This window comes from Drosophila miranda, chromosome 4 (assembly GCF_003369915.1).
Source record: "Drosophila miranda strain MSH22 chromosome 4, D.miranda_PacBio2.1, whole genome shotgun sequence".
Lineage (NCBI taxonomy): Eukaryota > Metazoa > Arthropoda > Insecta > Diptera > Drosophilidae > Drosophila > Drosophila miranda.
This window is the reverse complement of record NC_046677.1, coordinates 24,984,243-25,002,813: the sequence shown is the minus strand read 5'-3', so window position 1 is coordinate 25,002,813 and position 18,571 is coordinate 24,984,243. Positions and strand designations below refer to the sequence as shown.

The 18,571-nt window shown below is 42.0% G+C and overlaps 4 protein-coding genes across 8 annotated transcripts; 2 read left to right on the top strand and 2 right to left on the bottom strand.

The window, feature by feature from the left end:
- Positions 1-594: 594 nt before the first annotated feature.
- LOC108164209 (ionotropic receptor 25a) lies at positions 595-5,264 on the bottom strand. The gene is made up of 9 exons (XM_017299840.2): positions 5,100-5,264; positions 4,007-4,156; positions 3,658-3,933; positions 3,159-3,597; positions 2,743-2,857; positions 2,421-2,666; positions 1,752-2,344; positions 1,177-1,692; positions 595-1,113 (listed from the first exon to the last, which is right to left on the bottom strand). Exons 1-9 carry the CDS (start codon positions 5,212-5,214, stop codon positions 717-719), a joined length of 2,847 nt encoding a protein of 948 aa, XP_017155329.1. The 5' UTR covers positions 5,215-5,264; the 3' UTR covers positions 595-716.
- A 903-nt stretch (positions 5,265-6,167) lies between these two features.
- LOC108163698 (etoposide-induced protein 2.4 homolog) lies at positions 6,168-8,687 on the bottom strand. 2 transcript variants are annotated; one of them, XM_017299132.2, is made up of 4 exons: positions 8,285-8,687; positions 7,912-8,210; positions 7,144-7,821; positions 6,168-7,081 (listed from the first exon to the last, which is right to left on the bottom strand). In XM_017299132.2, exons 1-4 carry the CDS (start codon positions 8,297-8,299, stop codon positions 6,577-6,579), a joined length of 1,497 nt encoding a protein of 498 aa, XP_017154621.1. In that variant the 5' UTR covers positions 8,300-8,687; the 3' UTR covers positions 6,168-6,576. The 2 variants fall into 2 exon arrangements, with proteins under 2 accessions (XP_017154621.1, XP_017154622.1); XM_017299133.2 differs by having other exon boundaries at positions 7,144-7,818; positions 8,285-8,685.
- A 1,179-nt stretch (positions 8,688-9,866) lies between these two features.
- LOC108161403 lies at positions 9,867-11,358 on the top strand. The gene is made up of 3 exons (XM_017295654.2): positions 9,867-9,955; positions 10,144-10,491; positions 10,564-11,358. Exons 1-3 carry the CDS (start codon positions 9,935-9,937, stop codon positions 10,615-10,617), a joined length of 423 nt encoding a protein of 140 aa, XP_017151143.1. The 5' UTR covers positions 9,867-9,934; the 3' UTR covers positions 10,618-11,358.
- A 3,555-nt stretch (positions 11,359-14,913) lies between these two features.
- Positions 14,914-18,125, top strand: LOC108163656 (major facilitator superfamily domain-containing protein 1). Of its 4 annotated transcripts, XM_033392960.1 has the most exons (8): positions 15,148-15,534; positions 15,604-16,107; positions 16,171-16,698; positions 16,763-17,240; positions 17,302-17,420; positions 17,486-17,585; positions 17,774-17,826; positions 17,899-18,125. In XM_033392960.1, exons 2-7 carry the CDS (start codon positions 15,906-15,908, stop codon positions 17,820-17,822), a joined length of 1,476 nt encoding a protein of 491 aa, XP_033248851.1. In that variant the 5' UTR covers positions 15,148-15,534; positions 15,604-15,905; the 3' UTR covers positions 17,823-17,826; positions 17,899-18,125. The 4 variants fall into 4 exon arrangements, with proteins under 4 accessions (XP_033248850.1, XP_033248851.1, XP_033248849.1 ...); XM_033392959.1 differs by lacking the exon at positions 15,148-15,534 and adding an exon at positions 14,914-15,007 and having other exon boundaries at positions 17,774-18,125; XM_033392958.1 differs by having other exon boundaries at positions 17,774-18,125.
- Positions 18,126-18,571: the final 446 nt, after the last annotated feature.

Sequence of the window (18,571 nt, the reverse complement as noted above, 5' to 3'; positions counted from 1 at the left end):
TGCATTTGATTAGTTTCCTGTATATATGTACATATATGTATACATATGTATGTATGTATGTATGCAAGTACACACTAAACTGCAAAATTTCGCTGTGATAGCTTTAAAACAAACATTACCTCAACTCTATAATATCCTTTTCCTTAGAGTATGAAAGCAAATGAGCAAATCCCAAAAAAAAAGAGAGCTTGATCTTGAGCGCCAAATAGAAAATGTTTGAAAGTGAATGAGCTACAAGGATTTAAATGCATTACATTGGAATAAATGATGCACGGAAGTACGATTTATGTACAAAAAACAACGATATCTTTTACTTGAACTGCGTCAAAAGTTTCATACAATTCTTGTATGTTAATACCCACTGGTTGAAATTGGGCTAATCGTTCTCTGATTTTGATATTCGGCTTCAACTTCAATGTAGTCTGAAAGACACAAATATTTGTCTTGCTCACACTGCCTGCTAATTTTTAGGTTTTTATTCCTTGGCACATATGTAGTCTTCAATAGCTGTGTAGTCGACCATCACTAGTAACGATTGATATTTTTGAGTAGTGCTGATAAGGAGCTATGTATATTTTAATATATAATACACAATTTTGAATTAGCAAAAAATTTATTACGAATTGAATAAAAGTGCACAAAGTGCCACAAATTTACTTAATTGCTAGACGTAGATATTCTCCGTGCGAGTTAAACTATAAATTAGTAGAGTTCTCCTAGAAACGTGGCTTGAATGTGGCCGGATACTGATTGAAACGTGGACGCAGTGCAGCATTCGACTTTTCAAACTTTTCCCCCGAATTGCCCAAAATTACGCCATCGGCCAGCTTGCCAGCAACGTCTTTGACATTCGAACGATCTGCAGTGGATGCCTCGGCCACGTCGATGATGCGCGGATTCTTGCGGTAGCGATACCACCAGTACTCAAAGACGAGTGTGATGCAGGCCATGCCAATACCCACAAAGATGACAATGAACACACCGCCAATATTTTGTATGGAGATACCATCTGACTGATCCTCTGGCTTGTCGCACTTAGCCTGCGCCTCGTCATTCTTCCACCACTTTTCCTTGAGTTTCTCCAGTTGTCGTTTGTTAAGCAGCGTTAGAATGCTGTAAGAAAATCGTATCAGTCGAACAAATGCATTCTCTTATGTGTACTACGCATTAACTCACGCATTATTGAATTGATCCTTCAGATGAGAGCCTTGCTGCACGGCTATGGCATAGGGCTTTCGGGAGAACTCCTCGCCCACCACCTGAAGATCGCAGTTGGTCAACTGCAGGTACCGTATATCGGTGGCGTCTCCCAGAAAAGCAAATCCCGTGGCCGCGGTTGAGTTTCGGACCCGCGCCACAGCCTCGTCGAGTGTAGCCGGTAGTGCTGCCTCCTGCATGGCCTGCCACATCTTGGTGTACTTGTCGCTGACCGGGTAATCCCACACGGCCAGCTTAGATCGCTCTAGCGGAGTCAATGAATCGTTTAGTGATAGATCCTTCCAGATCTCATAAAACATCTGCTCAATGTTGGCCATACGCTCGAAGTACGTCATGGCCGAGGAGCCATTGAGCGGGGCATAGAGTATCTTGTATTGCTTGGCCAGATCATCCAGGCTTTCGACGGGCGTGTCCAAACGGGAGACAGTCAGAAAGGCAGCCAAGTTGGCCGTGTACGAAGCAATTATGATAAAACTGGGGGGATTGGTGAAATATGATTAAATGAAAGGGATGAGAGGGTAGACGAAACGCACCCAAAAAGCCACCAAGTGGCAGCCACAAGACGTCCGGACAGATTCTTGGGAGCCTCCCCACCGCCCTGGGGGGTCAGCGAGGTCATGCAGAACCAGAGGCACTCCTTCAGATTGAATTCGCGCTTCTCTTCATCATCCTTGTACTTCTCTCGGTTGTTCTGGTAGCTGTAAGGACTCCACCGGTCAAAGACCCACATGAGAAAGCTGGTGAAGAAGTAGGCTGCCAGGATGCACAGCCACACGTTCGTCTCCAGCACGGTGAGGAACTTGAACAGCGAACTGGGGGAGCTGGGACGCTGCATCATGATGGTGATGCCCACCAGATCGTAGTAGGGCACCGTAAAGTCAATGACTATCTCTCGTTCGGCCATCACCGACATGCTGCCCAGGCCGATGTCCGCCTGCTTATCGATCAGCTTCTTGACGATACCATTCCACTCGCCCTTCTCATCCATGTTACCGAATTTTCCGTCCTCTACCTCCTGGATGGTGTAGTCAAAGTGTACAATTGTGGCGATCTCGTTGATCAGATCGATGCAGTAGCCCTTGTAGCCCTTCGGAGCGGTCTCGTCGCGCATGATGAAGGGTGGTTGCTGAGGAACGAAATAACAGAAAATATATAGCAGGTATACCTCCGAATAGAAGGGTAGCAGACAGTATTGCACCTACCACAACAGTGTATATACGATAGACCGTATCCGCTGTCAGATTCTTCATCTGCTCCTCATCCTTGACGGTGAGAGGGGTGTCCAGGCCAGCTGTCCACGAGCCAATCGATTTGCTGTTCACTGAGCTGCCGCCACGAATTTGGAGCACATTTATATCCATTTCGAACTTCATATAGCTGAAGCCATTGAACGGTTGCTTCGGTTGCGTGACCAGCTCGAAAGTGCCATACGACGTGGGTTCGCTTATCTACGGACGGGATGTGTTTTTCGTAATCAACCATAATTGCCAGCTTACCACCTAAACACAGCAGACAGACACCCACCTTGGTGAAGTATTCCCGGAGATCGAGGTTCCGCTGGGGTGTGTTGCCGCCTTGGAAGTCGTCACAGTTCAGATACTCCATATCCTTGGGCCAGGCACCCGATTGAAGCATTTCTCTAAGGAAAAAGAATAATAATCATACTCATCAGGTATTCGCGAATGGGATTTATCTACTAATCTATCTAAAAAGGTGTTTCCTATACGGTTGCATATATAAATACTAATACTGTTATAGGAAGTTAAGTAAATTTCAATGGAAATTATTATCGCTCCATCCCATGAATTGTTTGTTCCTCATATAGAGTCCTGGATGTATCTCCTTTGGGTCCTACAGAATAGAACTAGCTCCCTTAGCTCTCTCTACCCATAATTGAAAATAGTTAAAGTGTTAAAGTAGTTATAGTTTTGGCCACTTACTTGATGGTTAGGAAGCTGCGCAGAGCCAAATCAAAGTAGAAAGCCGAGGCCAGTTGGGGCTCCTCGTTTAGGTTGTAGGTGGAGCGCAGGAGGCCCAGGCGATCCCGGAATTGCGTATATGCCATGGGCTTGAGAAACATGATCGTAGCATTGTCGCGCTGACTGCTAACTTCACCCTCGTTTTGGGTGATGGCGTGCCAGGCGAAATTTCGCTCAAAGTAGGCGGGCTTCACGGACTCGAGTACCATGCGTATGGACTGAAGGTTGCCCAGAATGAAGAAGTTGTTGATGTCCAGATTGCGCAGCTTCTCGATCTGCTCCTCGCGCTCCCGCTTGCCCTCCATGGCAATGGCTGTGATCACATGACGTGTTTGAATGTTCTGCAGGAGGGACTTATACTTGTGGTCCATCACAAAGGTTTCGTCATATAGGATGGCCGCTGGGGGCAAGATACAGATACTGATACATTCAGGGGTTAATTCTGCAAGGAGTGGCATACCATTGGTGATGTTGAGACGCCGCACAATGCTCCGGATGACCTCGGGTATAATGTCGCCCGGGGGCATCACCTGCAGCAGATACTTTTGCTTGCTTTCATCCAGATCCCGCCACTGCCGCAGATCCCCCTCCTGACCGTACGAGGCACTAATGGTGGGCAGACCCAAGGCCTGGGTGAAACTCTTCACCGTCTCCGAGGCCACGCCCGACTTGGTAGTGTCCAGGATCAGATGCGGCATCATTTTCTTCTCAATACTATCGGCATACTTGTTGCAAACTTTAAAGTGAAATAATGACCGAAAGATGATCATGAATGATTCGGAGATAATTTCTCCTCACATTTCACTTACTTGCTTCCAGCAGCACCTTGGCATCCGTTTTATTGGCCTCAATCGATTCAATTTGCACGGACAAGCCATAGCGGATGTTTTTCTTCAAATACGTAAGCACCACATCCACTGCCTTGGACGCCGGCTCGTTGTCCACCTCATTGATGAAGACTATCACCCCAATATTGGATTGGATTGGAAGAGTTGGGTAGTGTAGTGTGGCATGAAAGAGGACAAAAACATTACGTGGCTTAGAAACGGTTTACTTGTCCCCGTTCTCGCACTTAATATATATTATTTTCCTAACTTTCCGATACGATCTGCTTCAGATTTTACACTCTAGAACATATAGTCATCCTCTACGATTGAAATTGTGGATGCCACAGATTTTCGCCCTTTGTGGGGGCGGAAGTGGGCGGGGCAAAGTTTTGAAATATTCTCGTAACAGTGGCATATCACCGAAGTTCGGATATAAAATGTCGTTGCTCTAGCTCTTATAGTCTTATAGACAGACGGACAGACGGACAGACGGACGGACGGACGGACAGACAGGGCTCAATCGACTCGGCTATTGATGCTCATCAAGAATATATATACTTTATGGGGTCGCAAACGATTCCTTCTGGACGTTACACACATCCACTTTTACCACAAATCTAATATACCCCAATACTCATTTTGAGTATCGGGTATAAAAATTCAATATTTAAATAAATTAGAATTAAATATTTTATTGATATTCCTAATCTTTGCAAGTAAAAAACGGAAATATACTTCACGATTCTGAAAATTTTTATTATTTTGTATATATTTATTTAGAATAATTTTAGGTAAGCTTGGAAAAATGTCTGACGTCTGGTTCGAAATGTACTTGAAATATTCCAAAACCAATTATATCTCACCATCTTCATATTTTCGGATTAATAAGTTGATATAATAGATATTCCTTACAGTGGATTCACTTTATTAAATAACCTTTGTACTTTTATGGGAGTATAATTAGATCACAAAAGGAAATAATTTCAAGTATTTCACAATTCCCTTATTGTTTATATATGTATATATTTTCTATATCCTATATGTTAATTTATAAATCGATGGCTTTACCACTTACAAACATTAATATTTTGAGTCGTCTGGGCCAATGCTTCCCGATTCCAACCGCTTAGTAGCGTCAACAATACGAGAAGCCATAAATATTTGAAACACTTTAAGCAAACATCCAACATGGTATCGGCACATAGAGGGGTTCCGGGCCGAGATCTCAGCAATCAGCAATAGACCGTACGCCACGAAGAACAAATTTCCACTGAGCTGGAATATCCTGTCGGAAAGGATACCATACCAGAACCACAACCACAACCAATGCCACTGACAATTTCACTTTCAACGAGAACAATGTGTGGACATGTGTGTAACCTTGGTGATAATCAATTTACTGGATAATAACCCCAACCCCCAACCCTATACGACCCGACCACCCAATCCAACCTGGCCACACACATTCTGGGTCTAGAACACTGTTCGTGCCGGAACTCAAGCGATAATTAGGCGGGTATTGGTGTTTTGAGGAGACGAACTGGAATGGTAGAGTTATTATGAGGTATTGAATAGCTTGTTATATTGTCACATAAACATGAAATGATTATTGGGCAATTTTCCCGACAAAAGTAATTGGAATTAAATTTGGAATCTTTATTATTATTTATATAGAGACTACAGGAGAACGAAAGTATCTAGCTTTTCCCATATCACACACTTCTCTCTCTTCCGCCCTCTTCCCTCTTCTCGTTCGCTCCGCCAAGGAACTTGACGCCACTAGACGAGAAAGAGAGCGAGCAGGGGGTCAGTCACGAGAAATTGTTATATATTCTCTGACAACTAGGCGACTCGTCTCTTGACGCTGATCAGGAATATATAAACTTTATGGTAACGGAAACGCTTTCCTTAGGAATTAGATTAGATTAGACGATTCGATTATCTTTGAGTATAAAGAACCATTTAACTGTATCCGAACTATGAATATTGAGTGCTTTCAATTCTCAATTTATCAATTTCCCAATACCTTATTAGCCCTGACTCATTCTAAGTATTTATCAAGTATAACCAAACCAAGATAAAGTCCTTCCCTGCACTCTCCACACCGAAAAATTACACACAGAAACGCCGCAATTGACGAAAGTACAAAATGTTTTTGTTTTTATTTTTGATACATAATTACATATTAACGAAAGTAATTTGTAATTGTAGAGGGCACCCTACAAGAAATAATGAAAGCGAAAACGCGACCTAAAAATAAAACTCTTAAGAATTTTGCAGCAGTTGGAGCGAAACGCATATAGAAGATATAGCTGCTGTATAGTGATGTCCGTTGTCCAGTGCCCGAGTCGAGGGTTGGGCCGCGGCGTCGACTAGCGAACATTGTCATTATTCGTAGATATACATAGTTTTAGTTATTACACTTATTACACGAAAGTTCACAATGGGTACATACAAAGACAACGCTTACGCACATCGATCCAATTAATAATACATCTATTATTTGTATGTGTATAGAGCCTATAAGCCTAGAGAGTGTATATGCATAAATCTCACAAGTTCCAGTCATCTGGTCCCGACTCCTGTCGTATGACGGGCGGGGTAAGCGGTGCTTGGGGTGCACCAGGCACGGGTGTGGGCACCAGTGGTGTGGCGCCGCGCAGCGAACTGCCATAGTACGGCGGCGGCCGGTAGCTGCTGATGCTCGGCGATGTGGAGCTGTGCGTGGACGATGCGGAAGAGTCCCGTACACGGGCGGCATCAAACACCGGCGCCTGGGCGTATCTATATGGTAGCCCAGTGCCCGGTGCCGATTGCGGTGTCTGCGATCGCGAGTGGGACCGTTCGCGACGCATTTGCATGCGCTGCTGTTCCATGTACTGCTGCTTCCGCTGCTTGAGAAGCTGCTCTTCCCGCTGAAGCAGGCGCTGACGCTGTTGCAGCTCGTACTGCTGACGCTGCATGGCACTGAGCCGGTTGGCCTTGCTCCACGGATTGCCGCCGAAGCAGAGGTTTGATATGAAAACGACCGGCGAGAAGAGACGCAGCGAGATCTCACTAGAAGAGGGCAGAGTTTATTTTTAGACAAAATCTATTACCGCACAATCTGTCACACTTACGTGGTGTCGACCATGGGCTGGGCCTCGTTGCCGCTGAGTATGAACAGTGGGAAAAATATGGAGAAGATGCAGCTGCTCACAATCACCGAACTGGACAGATTGGTGAGCACTGTCAACGGTATGCCGAAGCCGAAAAAGTAGGGCCAGTTCTTCTCTATGTAGGTGAGACGTCGGTGCAGCTCCCATCCCATGTTGAACCACTTGTACTCGAACGAATACAGCGAGTACAGCAGGCAGAGGTGCACAAAGCAGAGCGAAGAGCCGACATACTTCACCGGCACCAGATTCACCAGCATACTCTGCACCAGGAATAACATCTGCACGACCATGCTAAAGAGGAAATCGGCCAACAGTTTGCTAATGCCCGGTATCAGCTGCGGTCGACCCTTCCGCACCCGATACGCCGCATTGGCGATGTCCGCGAACCACAGCGAGCTGACGATCTTCGACAGCATAAAGATGGGCAGCACCCACATCATTCCAAAGAGCAGCGAGAGTATCGGATGCAGCCAGGCCCACACTACGGGCAGTGTCTCCGACTGGGCGCCATAGAAGATGGTTAGGCAGAACTTCAGCGTGGGCAGCAAAGCCGACTCGAAGAGTACGATGCTCATCCAGGTGAAGCCACCGTTGAGCATGCAGCATTTGAAGAGCTTCTTGGCGATCTTCTTCTCGCTGCTTAGGGTAGGGGAGATGCAACGCAAGTGCGCAATAAATAAATTTGTCATGCTGAGCATGCAGCAGCTGTGCTGTCTTTGTGTCACGTACCCCTGAGGCTGTTTCTCTTTCTCGGCGGTAGGTTTCTGGTTTAGAATCTTCTGCAGACTCCGCTCATCGGAGTTCTCCTCGGCTCGTTTGGCGTACTCCTCACGAATCATGGCCGCCGCAGAGCTGGGCACAGGCGATGGCGATCTACGCGCCCGCTCGTAGCGATCTTTATCCGTTCTGCGTAATAGTCGAATGTCCTGCTCGGCATCTTGGCGATTCACCTCGTTGTCGATGTGGAGGACAAGGGTCATGCCACGTATGCTGTCCCACAGCCCGTACAGTATGCCATAGCCGATGTTCTGCGAGTGGTGAAAAACACAACTCATTTAAATCAAATCAAGTATTATGAAGGCGGAGAGGCCCCGGCCCTTACCTTTATCGCAGCCATCACACGGGCGTCGTGTGTCTGTGGATCGGTCTACAAAGCACTAGTTTCTTTTGTACACATTACGAAATATACATGCAAGCATATATGAAACGTTAGGCTACTCTAGTTGTGTCGAAATGCTGGGAATATGTTTGTGTTGTGCGAAGACGACGACATAATTTCCTAAGAACTGAATTTTTTCGTTTACACCGCGCCAGATGCCACTCGATTTCCAGGCAAACTGAGAGCGTGAGCGATTTACATGTGAAGGAGCATCGCTTACATACTTATCGCTGTCTCTGCGGGTGATCAAATTTTTCGCGTAGACTTTACAAATATTGAACTTTGTGCTGAATTTAATATTAACTGTATTTGTTGTTTTGCATGGTGTAAACAGGCTGATAAGCAGTGTGACCGCGGACTTATTGATAAAATATACGTCACAAATTTCAAAATATACCGCAAATATACTGGCGAATTATTTGTATTCAAGTTGCATCACATTACTCGTTTTGGATATTCCGTAGAATATAACTAGCTACCTAAGACCTGAGGGTCGAAACTGATAATTTTATCCGATTATAATATCAATTTCCTACAAGACTGGTTATCTTTAAGTTCTCATCTTTATTGGTTTGTTTATGAAATAATGTTTAAGCAAAACCGGTCAACAAAAATGTCCACTAAATTAATTTCCTTACATGGTAACTACGCGCTAACTACACAGTTGCTACATATTAACTACATATTTATGTAATTATCAAAGGCGACACCTGAAGGGGAAATGTGTACGTTTCAAAAATTTTTATTTATTTTTTCATATAAGCCCCATGGAAGCGCCATTGTGAAAAACATCCGTTATCCACTTTTTGACATGCCCTTTTTTACGACATTTTTGAAAAAATTGAGATTTTGATGGCAGTCAGGAATCAGATTCTGATCACGAATTAGTATTCGATGTGGCCTGGGTCATGGCTCTAAGTGGCATTTCTACATGGTTCCTACATTGGTGCATTGGACAAGAGGGTGAGTCCATAACGTGTCTTAAAATATACTGGAAAATACTAGAAAATACTATGAAAAGTATAAAATTGGGAGGTGTGTGAGCTAGACGTGGTGGCAAGAAAATAAGAAAATCCGATAAGTATACCGAAATATACCGTCTCTTTTGAAATACATATACCGTAAATATACTGACGAATTCAAGTTATATTTTACATATTCCTCGTTTTTGATTTTCCGTGGAATATTACTAGCTATATAGAACATTTTGGCATGCCCACATTGTTTTATACGATTTATTAATACTTTTTTTACTTAACTGGCTTACTCTAAATTCTTGCTTTTATTGGATCTTGTCTGAAAAGAAGTTTTTATGAAATAGGTCAAACAAAAAAGGTTTTAGCGAAATAGGTCAAAACAAAGAAACGAAAGAGGATAGTCGTTCATATTGCTCAATTTAGAGATTCCGTTGAATAATACTGTCTAACTAAAACCCTTAGTTTTTCCCACATAGTTTTAGGCCATTGATAAATACATTTTTTACAAAATTTGTTAGTTTTTAGTCCTTGCTTTTATTGCATATTGACTAAAACAAGATTTAAACAAAATAGTTAAAAATAAAAAAACAGTGGCAATGTTGTTGGTTTTTAAGAAATGATGCGCGCATATTCCTTGGTATACCCTATTTCGTTAATTTGATATGAAGATAAAACGTAATTTATAAAGACTTTTTCTCAATTTGATATGTCTTAGACATATTCAAGTACATTATTAGTATCTTGTATATATTTATCTCGATCCTGATACCTACGAAGAATGGGATGAAAAACATTTTCTCAATTCTAAAATATCCTTTTCCCCAGGGTATTGAAATTATACGTATCGTGAGACTGCAAAGGAAGTTTCTGAAGTTTGCACTCCTTTGTTGTCTTATGAGTGCAGATGTCGCTTCGGGATTGTCAGCGGAAGCGCCTGCTGCGCTCGGATCCCGAGTACCGGCAGAGGGAGCGAGAGCTCGATCGGGCCAGGAAAGCGGCACAAAGGGCGGTACAACCGTCTGTGCTTGTGGTCCATCCAGAGGTGGAGCTGCTGCCAACCTCCCAAGGCTAGCCACAACAACAGCAGCAGCCCGACCAGCTCCGCCCAGCGCCGCCTTTAGCCGTTTTTTGGGAATTCTGGTTGGGCTGACTCGCTCAGCCAAACCTCAGTTGGTGAGCTATAATTTTATTCTCAATAATTCGAATTAAATTTATTGAAATACACATTTTCCATTTCCCCACCAGGAGGAGGAGTCGGCACATTCCATGGATTTATTTTATGCTAAAAGTGAAGCTTGAGTCACGCTTGAGACAAAGATGAATACTTCGGAGGCTCTAAAGCCAACTGCACTCAACAGCAATCCAGCACCATCACATCGTGATCATGTGCGAGAAGCTGCAGCTCGCCTTCGAGATGCTCTACGTAAAAGTACCCGACGAAATAATCACTGATGATAGGGAGGTTGCACCCATTTCTTTCATTGTTGCGTTGCATTGGTATTGGTCAACGTGCCATCCCCTTCTTTCGATACATACACTATTCGTACACACACACATTCGTACACTAAAATATGCTTCGGACTCATTTTCGCAAATGGCGGCGCTGCTGCTGCTTATTTGCATATGTATACATATGTATATGTATATATACACGAACAGTGCGGCAGAGAAGTAGGTCGTGATTTTTCTGCGAAAATAAAATTTTACACTAAAAAAAAGGTTCAACATATGTGGGATGATCGTTTTTCCTTTTTTGAAAAAATGGATGGCGGTGCGCAATGCTTGATTAGCCAACATATTGTTTGAGAGGCACAAGGAACTTTTAGGGGTTGCTTCGAAATTACCGGAATTTAACGCTAAATTTCTTCTTATATATGGGAGAGAAATAATATTCTAATGTTTCCTAAGAATATTTTGTTTGGCGCAAAGCATCTTCCTTTATATGAATTCAATTTTTTCAGTGTACAGCAAGATACGTTTTGGCTTCGTGTGCCTGCGCACACAAACGCACTAAAATATGTGAGTGCTGTGCTACGTGCCGACCAGTGCTGCCCGCTTTTTATTAGAAAAAAAAAACAGTTTCTAGCTTGAAAACAATCGAAAAAAAGCTGAAAATTCAATCTCAATCTAAATATAAAAAAGGCGTAAATAACGGTGTTAACCATTTTGTGATAAAGTGATATTTATTATGCATTTTATAGAATTTTCATTAACTCATCCATCTCTGAAGGGCTAGCTTCTGATTCGCATTCCTACGATATTTATAGAAATTTCCCCCGCTTGGTCATCAAAAAAAGCCACATCTGCGGGAAAAGTGCGTAATCGGCAGCACTAGTGCCGTCTCTGATATGTAAGCTGAGAGCAGCGCTGCCGACAGAGGCAGAGCGCCGTCGCCTATAAATATGGGGCTGCCACGCCGCCGCTGTCGCAGTTTTTCACAACCGCCACGCCTTAAACATTAATACCACGCATACCAGCCATACTCGCACTAACAAATTTTTATACATCTTACTTCTGTCTACCACACCGCTCCTCAGGTTTGCGGAGGTTTGCGGCCTCAGCGCCGCAATATGCTCCGCCGGCCTATCTTTAAAAAAAATGTTTACTTAAAAAATTAATGTCATAATATCTATAGTGTATATCCTCAATTTTCCAACTATTGTATATGAGTGTGTCACCAATCCTTCAACTCGATCCCCGAGAGAGGAGAGGTGCACGAAGCGACGTCTGTACTCATGCAAATCAGAGGCAAGAAACCCACCCATTTTCAAATTATATACGCGGTTTTCAAAATATAGTTCACTTTCAGTTTAAAATATTAAGCGCACAAAAATTTCCATTTTGTTTTGTCCAAATAAATGGGAGTACACACAAAAGAATTTCTTCATGCCATTATTCCCATGCCACACTTGGGTGCAATTTTCAGATTAACTCCCGACAGGAGCATCCCCCACTTGGAAGTCTATCACAAGTTTTTGCAAGATTTTTCACACTTCATAGCAGCCTTCAATCCATCCTCGGGTCTTTCCTAATTTCTTGTTTTCTTCCTCTGATTTTTTTTGATTTGCTCGCCGGATCCGTTGCTGACTTTTTTTAAACGCCATGCATCGACAAGATCTTGCGGTTTTTTTGAAGGAAAATTCCTACGTTTGAATTAATTTCCGCTTATATCTCTTATATCGTCATCCTCATCGTTGGCAAGCTGCGGGTACGACGGAGTAAACTGAAACGTATGCCTTTCGCTATACGACGACATTGTTACTGGCGTGGAGAACGTGGCCTGTGCGTACGGCCGTTTGGCCTATGTTTCTATGTTCTTTAACTTACCATTAAAAATAAAGTATTGAAGAATAATTAACGCAAATATATAAATAAAATGGAAATGCTGTCTTTTTGAATTTGAATTTCACTTTTTCACTTGTATTAAATTCCGAACTTTTTATTCAATTTTGATTTTTTCGAGTTCCGTTGAGATACTGTCTCCACAAATTCAGAGTTACTAACTCAATATTTTGCCCAATTCAGTCCTAAGGTAAACTCGTATGTGGCTCTGGGGCTATATTCGTAAAAATTTGCTTTAAGTATTGAAGAATAATTAACGCAAATATATAAATAAAATGGAACAGCTGTCTTTTTGAATTTGAACTTCACTTTTTCACTTGTATTAAATTCCGAACTTTTTATTCAATTTTAATTTTTTCGAGTTCCGTTTAGATGTTGTCTCCACAAATTCAGAGTTACTAACTCAATATTTTGCCCAATTCAGTCCTAAGGTAAACTCGTATGTGGCTCTGGGGCTATATTCGTAAAAATTTTTTTTAAGTATTGAAGAATAATTAACGCAAATATATAAATAAAATGGAAACGCTGTCTTTTTGAATTTGAATTTCACTTTTTCACTTGTATTAAATTCCGAACTTTTTATTCAATTTTGATTTTTTCGAGGTCCGTTGAGATCTTGTCTCCACAAATTCAGAGTTACTAACTCAATATTTTGCCCAATTCAGTCCTAAGGTAAACTCGTATGTGGCTCTGGGGCTATATTCGTAAAAATTTGTTTTAAGTATTAAAGAATAATTAACGCATATATATAAATAAAATGGAAACGCTGTCTTTTTGAATTTGAATTTCACTTTTTCACTTGTATTAAATTCCGAACTTTTTATTCAATTTTAATTTTTTCGAGTTCCGTTGAGATCTTGTCTCCACAAATTCAGAGTTACTAACTCAATATTTTGCCCAATTCAGTCCTAAGGTAAACTCGTATGTGGCTCTGGGGCTATATTCGTAAAAATTTGTTTTAAGTATTAAAGAATAATTAACGCATATATATAAATAAAATGGAAACGCTGTCTTTTTGAATTTGAATTTCACTTTTTCACTTGTACTAAATTCCGAACTTTTTATTCAATTTTGATTTTTTCGAGTTCCGTTTAGATGTTGTCTCCACAAATTCAGAGTTACTAACTCAATATTTTGCCCAATTCAGTCCTAAGGTAAACTCGTATGTGGCTCTGGGGCTATACTCGTAAAAATTTATTAAGCGTTAAAAGTATATATCTTTATAAAGTGGCTTTTTTTATAACTTTGAAAGCATATGTACGTGTGTTTTAATATATAATATCGGTTTCAAATAGTAAAAGGCTGTACAATTGTCCATTGATAAGGGAACCATACAAATTTGTTTATTTGCGTTAAATCTTACTCCAAATAATAAAAGAACAATTTAAATTTGAAATTGAGACAAAAATGGAAAGAATTACAAGTCATAGGACACATAGGGTCATGACTGGCAGCAATAAGATTCTGGCTCTGTCTGGGCCTTGCCTCCTAGATTTTAGCAAAGTCACGGCTCTGCCCTCTCGACCCCTCTTTGCCGATAGAGCAGACTGAAGAAATGGCCTGGGGGTTAGGTCCAAACTGATACAACAAAATAACAGCAGCAGCATCCTTAACCAGGCGACAGTGCGACTGCTTGGATGCGAATTTATCGCACATGTTTTCTGCTCGATTGAGTGTTAAACCACCGCACCTACGTTGTCTGCCTCTTTTGTCTGCATCAAGCTCAACTACATGAAATTCCAATTTAAGCAGTACAAGCTTAAGATGCTCGATTATCAGATGGGTCGTGGCCGACTAGAGTTAGCTGGACTGAAGTCTGGTAGAATAAGAGCTTATCCGCACAAAAGTAACGATACTTTTCTTCCTATGCATGATCAAAAAATATTCATCGATATATTTATTTGTTATATATTCGTTTGCAGAGAGACCTTTTACGGTATTTTTAATACTTTTCGGTATTTTTTAAGGTCAAAATAGCCGACGGTGTATCGGTATATAATGGTATATTTTATCAATTTAAACTATTAAGTTAAATTTTCAAAGGTATATTTAAAAACAAAAGGTAAAGAAATCCAACAAAAGCAAGAGCTTAAAATAAGCCGGTCAATTAGAAAATAGGTTCATTGATTGGATAAAACTATGTTGGCAGGGCTGAGAAATCTAGATAGCTAGTGATATTCGATGGAATATCAAAAACGTGGAATATGTATAACACGACTAGAATTCGTCAGTATATTTACGGTATTCTTTTCAAATGAGACGGTATATTGCGGTATATCTTATCGATAAGTCAATTTCATTTAATTTCAATTTAAATCATTCAGGACAGCGATTTCGCCAAAATACCGTGAGTTTTTCTTCTACTTGTTGAATTTCTACCTGTATGCATAACATATGTTTTATTTTGTTGTATATTGGACTAAGTAATAAGTAACAAAGCAGCTCACTACGTTTGGAGTGAGTTTTTGAATAAGCAGAGTAACGCGCCTGTCACTTAACGAATAATAAGGCTGGGGGGACGTGATTAATTAGTATGACGTTTGTTCCTAGTTCGCTGCGATAACGGGGTATTTGAGTATTAGCCGCTTTTCCTGGCTGCAAATATTGTTTACATATAGGTACCCTGTTGTGTGTGGGTGTGTGTGTGTGAGTGGTGTGTACCTGTCCGTATATGCATAGACAAACAGTTAGCTTGTTTTCAATACGCAAATAAAGTAATAAAACCTTAAACCCTGGTGTCAAAGCTCAAATTTAAGGCCGCAACATACGGTGCGAGCTTAATTGATTACCATTTACCGTTAACGTCAACAAACGGAAAACAAGATCTGCCGTGTTTAAACAGACCATCTACCTGCGTGGGGCTCTTTTGTATCGGTGTGTGTGTATATGCTTGGAAAATTTCCAAGGAAAGATGCAACAATTTTCATATCGCTTTTATTGCAGATTATCCTTTATAACCGCCCACGCCTGGCACTCCCCCTCCGAGACAGCTCTCGTCCATCTGTGGGAATAATCAATACACAACAACAAAGTCATGGTGCGGTCTAGTGATAAGCAGCAACAGTAGGGCCGCAGCCCAGCCCCCAGCCCACCGCCCTCAACGCAAAAAGCAACCAACCAATCGAGCAACCCATCACCCCCATCGTCAAACCGCATTGACAGGAAGAACAGTCAAAAGCAATTACCATTCTCCATCCCCCATTCCCCCAAGCGCACCTGCAATTTCCGGTGCCTAGAAAAAAACGATGACACGCGAAGAACGTCAACGAATTGTGGACACGTCGAATAGCAGCAGCAGCGGTGAGGATGAGGCCAGGCCTGTGGTGCGGAGGCGGAGCATCCGCGACACGGTGCTGGCGCCGCCCAAGGAGGATACGGGATGCTGTAATCCCTCCAGCACGCCGCACCGTTTCCTCGCACTGGTGTTTATGTGCCTCCTGGGATTTGGTGAGTCACGTTGAGATGGCGTTTCATATTGATGATGCTTTTGCTAATGCAAACTCTATTTAGGTTCCTACTTTTGCTACGATAACCCCGGGGCTCTGCAGGATGTTTTCCAAAAGGAGCTGGACCTCAACTCGACCGAATTCACGCTGATCTATTCTATCTACTCGTGGCCGAACATTGTGCTCTGCTTCGTGGGCGGTTTCCTGATCGATCGCGTCTTTGGCATCCGTTTGGGCACCATCATCTATATGCTGATTGTGCTCGTCGGGCAGTTGATATTCGCCACTGGCGGTGTCCTGGGTCATTTTTGGTTGATGATCATTGGTCGCTTTGTGTTCGGCATTGGAGCAGAGTCGCTGGCTGTGGCCCAGAACAGCTATGCGGTGCTGTGGTTCAAAGGCAAGGAGTTAAATATGGTCTTTGGCCTGCAACTGTCGGTGGCCCGCTTCGGCAGCACCGTAAATTTTTGGATAATGCAGCCCCTGTATGGCTATGTCTCAAAATCGTACGCTGGCTACACTGGACTGGGTGTGGCCCTGTTTCTGGCCTCCACCACCTGTGTCATGTCTTTGATTTGCACTCTGATTCTGGGTAGGTCTTGCATTAATTTAACTGTTGTCCCCTCTCATCAGTATCTCTCTTCCCATCTATGTAGGTTGGATGGACAAACGGGCCGAGCGCATTCTGAAGCGTAATAACAATCCGGGTGGAGAGATTGCCAAGCTGAGCGACATAGTCACCTTCAAGATGGATTTCTGGATGGTATCGGTGGTGTGCGTGGCCTACTATGTGGCCATCTTCCCCTTCGTTGCCTTGGGACAGGCCTTCTTCGTGAACAACTTCCACATGACGCCGGACGAGGCGAACACTGTCAACTCGATTGTCTACCTGATCTCGGCTATTGCCTCGCCATTGTTTGGATTCATCATCGATAAGGTGGGACGCAATGTAACCTGGGTGTTCTGTGCCACCATCTCCACGTTTGTGGCTCATGCTCTGCTGACATTCACCCACCTAGACCCGTACATTGGCATGAGCATTATGGGGCTCTCCTATTCCATGTTGGCAGCCAGTCTTTGGCCGTTGGTTTCCCTGATTGTTCCCGAGTATCAGTTAGGCACAGCATATGGCTTGTAAGTGAATCCAATCAATTGATTTGTTGGCATTGTCAGATTTGGAGTTATTTCTTTACAGCTGCCAGTCTGTACAGAATTTGGGCCTGGCTGTAGTGACCATTGTGGCCGGCATCATTGTGGATAGTAGTGGTGGCAGCCACTTCTGGCTGCAGCTCTTCTTCATGTTGTTCTTGCTGAGTAAGGAGAAGAAGGTGTTGCCTTGCATTTTTGTAAATCATTTCCCATTTAATTAATAATTGCAGTTTCTCTGATGGCAACCTGTGCAATCTGGGCCTACAATCGCAAACATCAGGGCAATTTGAATATGTCGCCAGCACAGCGGGCCACGTATCACACATCGATGTACGTGAATATTGAGTCGAGTTGATTGATGTTTGATGTACTGAGCATGCTATTGATTGATTAATTGATGTCTTGACGTTGTATTGGTGTCTTTATCTCTATTGTATATGTATGTCTCTGATGTCGCATCACTGATTAATTGCCATTCTCTTTCTAAATGTATTTACTCTGCGTACCAAAACCAAAAGCTCAATCCGACGCGCAACTGTGGATCGACGGCCTCTTTTGGGCCACTAAAAATGTACTACTATACTAACTATACTCGCATAAGAACAAATAACCCAATTGTGATGTTACCGCCATCTCTCTATAGTACTTGACTTGTTATGCAACGTTGGAGCACATTCTGCTAACCGCACAAATGTCGTGGATCCTTGATCTTGGTCGTTATCGTATTCGTATTCGTTCCGTTCAACTCCTAGCCAATATCCAAATACTATTATACATATCAGTATATGCAGAAATTATTGTTATAATTGTGGATTATTGTTTTGTTTTAAAATAAATTAATGTAAATGTACATTCACCGAAAAAAGCAAAATAAAATGCAGTCAATTATTTTTCTGGGCAGACACAATAATAAATATTAAAAAAAAAACACAGATAAAAATGGAAATACAATTTTTGTATTGAGATGAAGAACAGAACAAACGCAGCGTCTTTGATCATTATTTCATTTTATTTTCTTGAAGAATATGTTTTTGTATTTGTACAATATAAATAAAATAAATTAACTAAAGCATAATGCAGAAATTCAAACAATTTTGGCCTTTTTCTTTCAATCTTTCGTTCGTTTCAAATGAGTTTAAATGAAGTCAAAACTTTAATTGAAAGATACATCAAATAAAAATGTTTCAAAAAAATCTCTATGACAGATTAGAGAAAACAATAGTAATAATAGTAATAAACACATACTCGTATGTAGATGAGTTAATACATTTTCCTTTGTTGTTTTGAGAATTTTGTTCAAGGATGGATGGAAACAA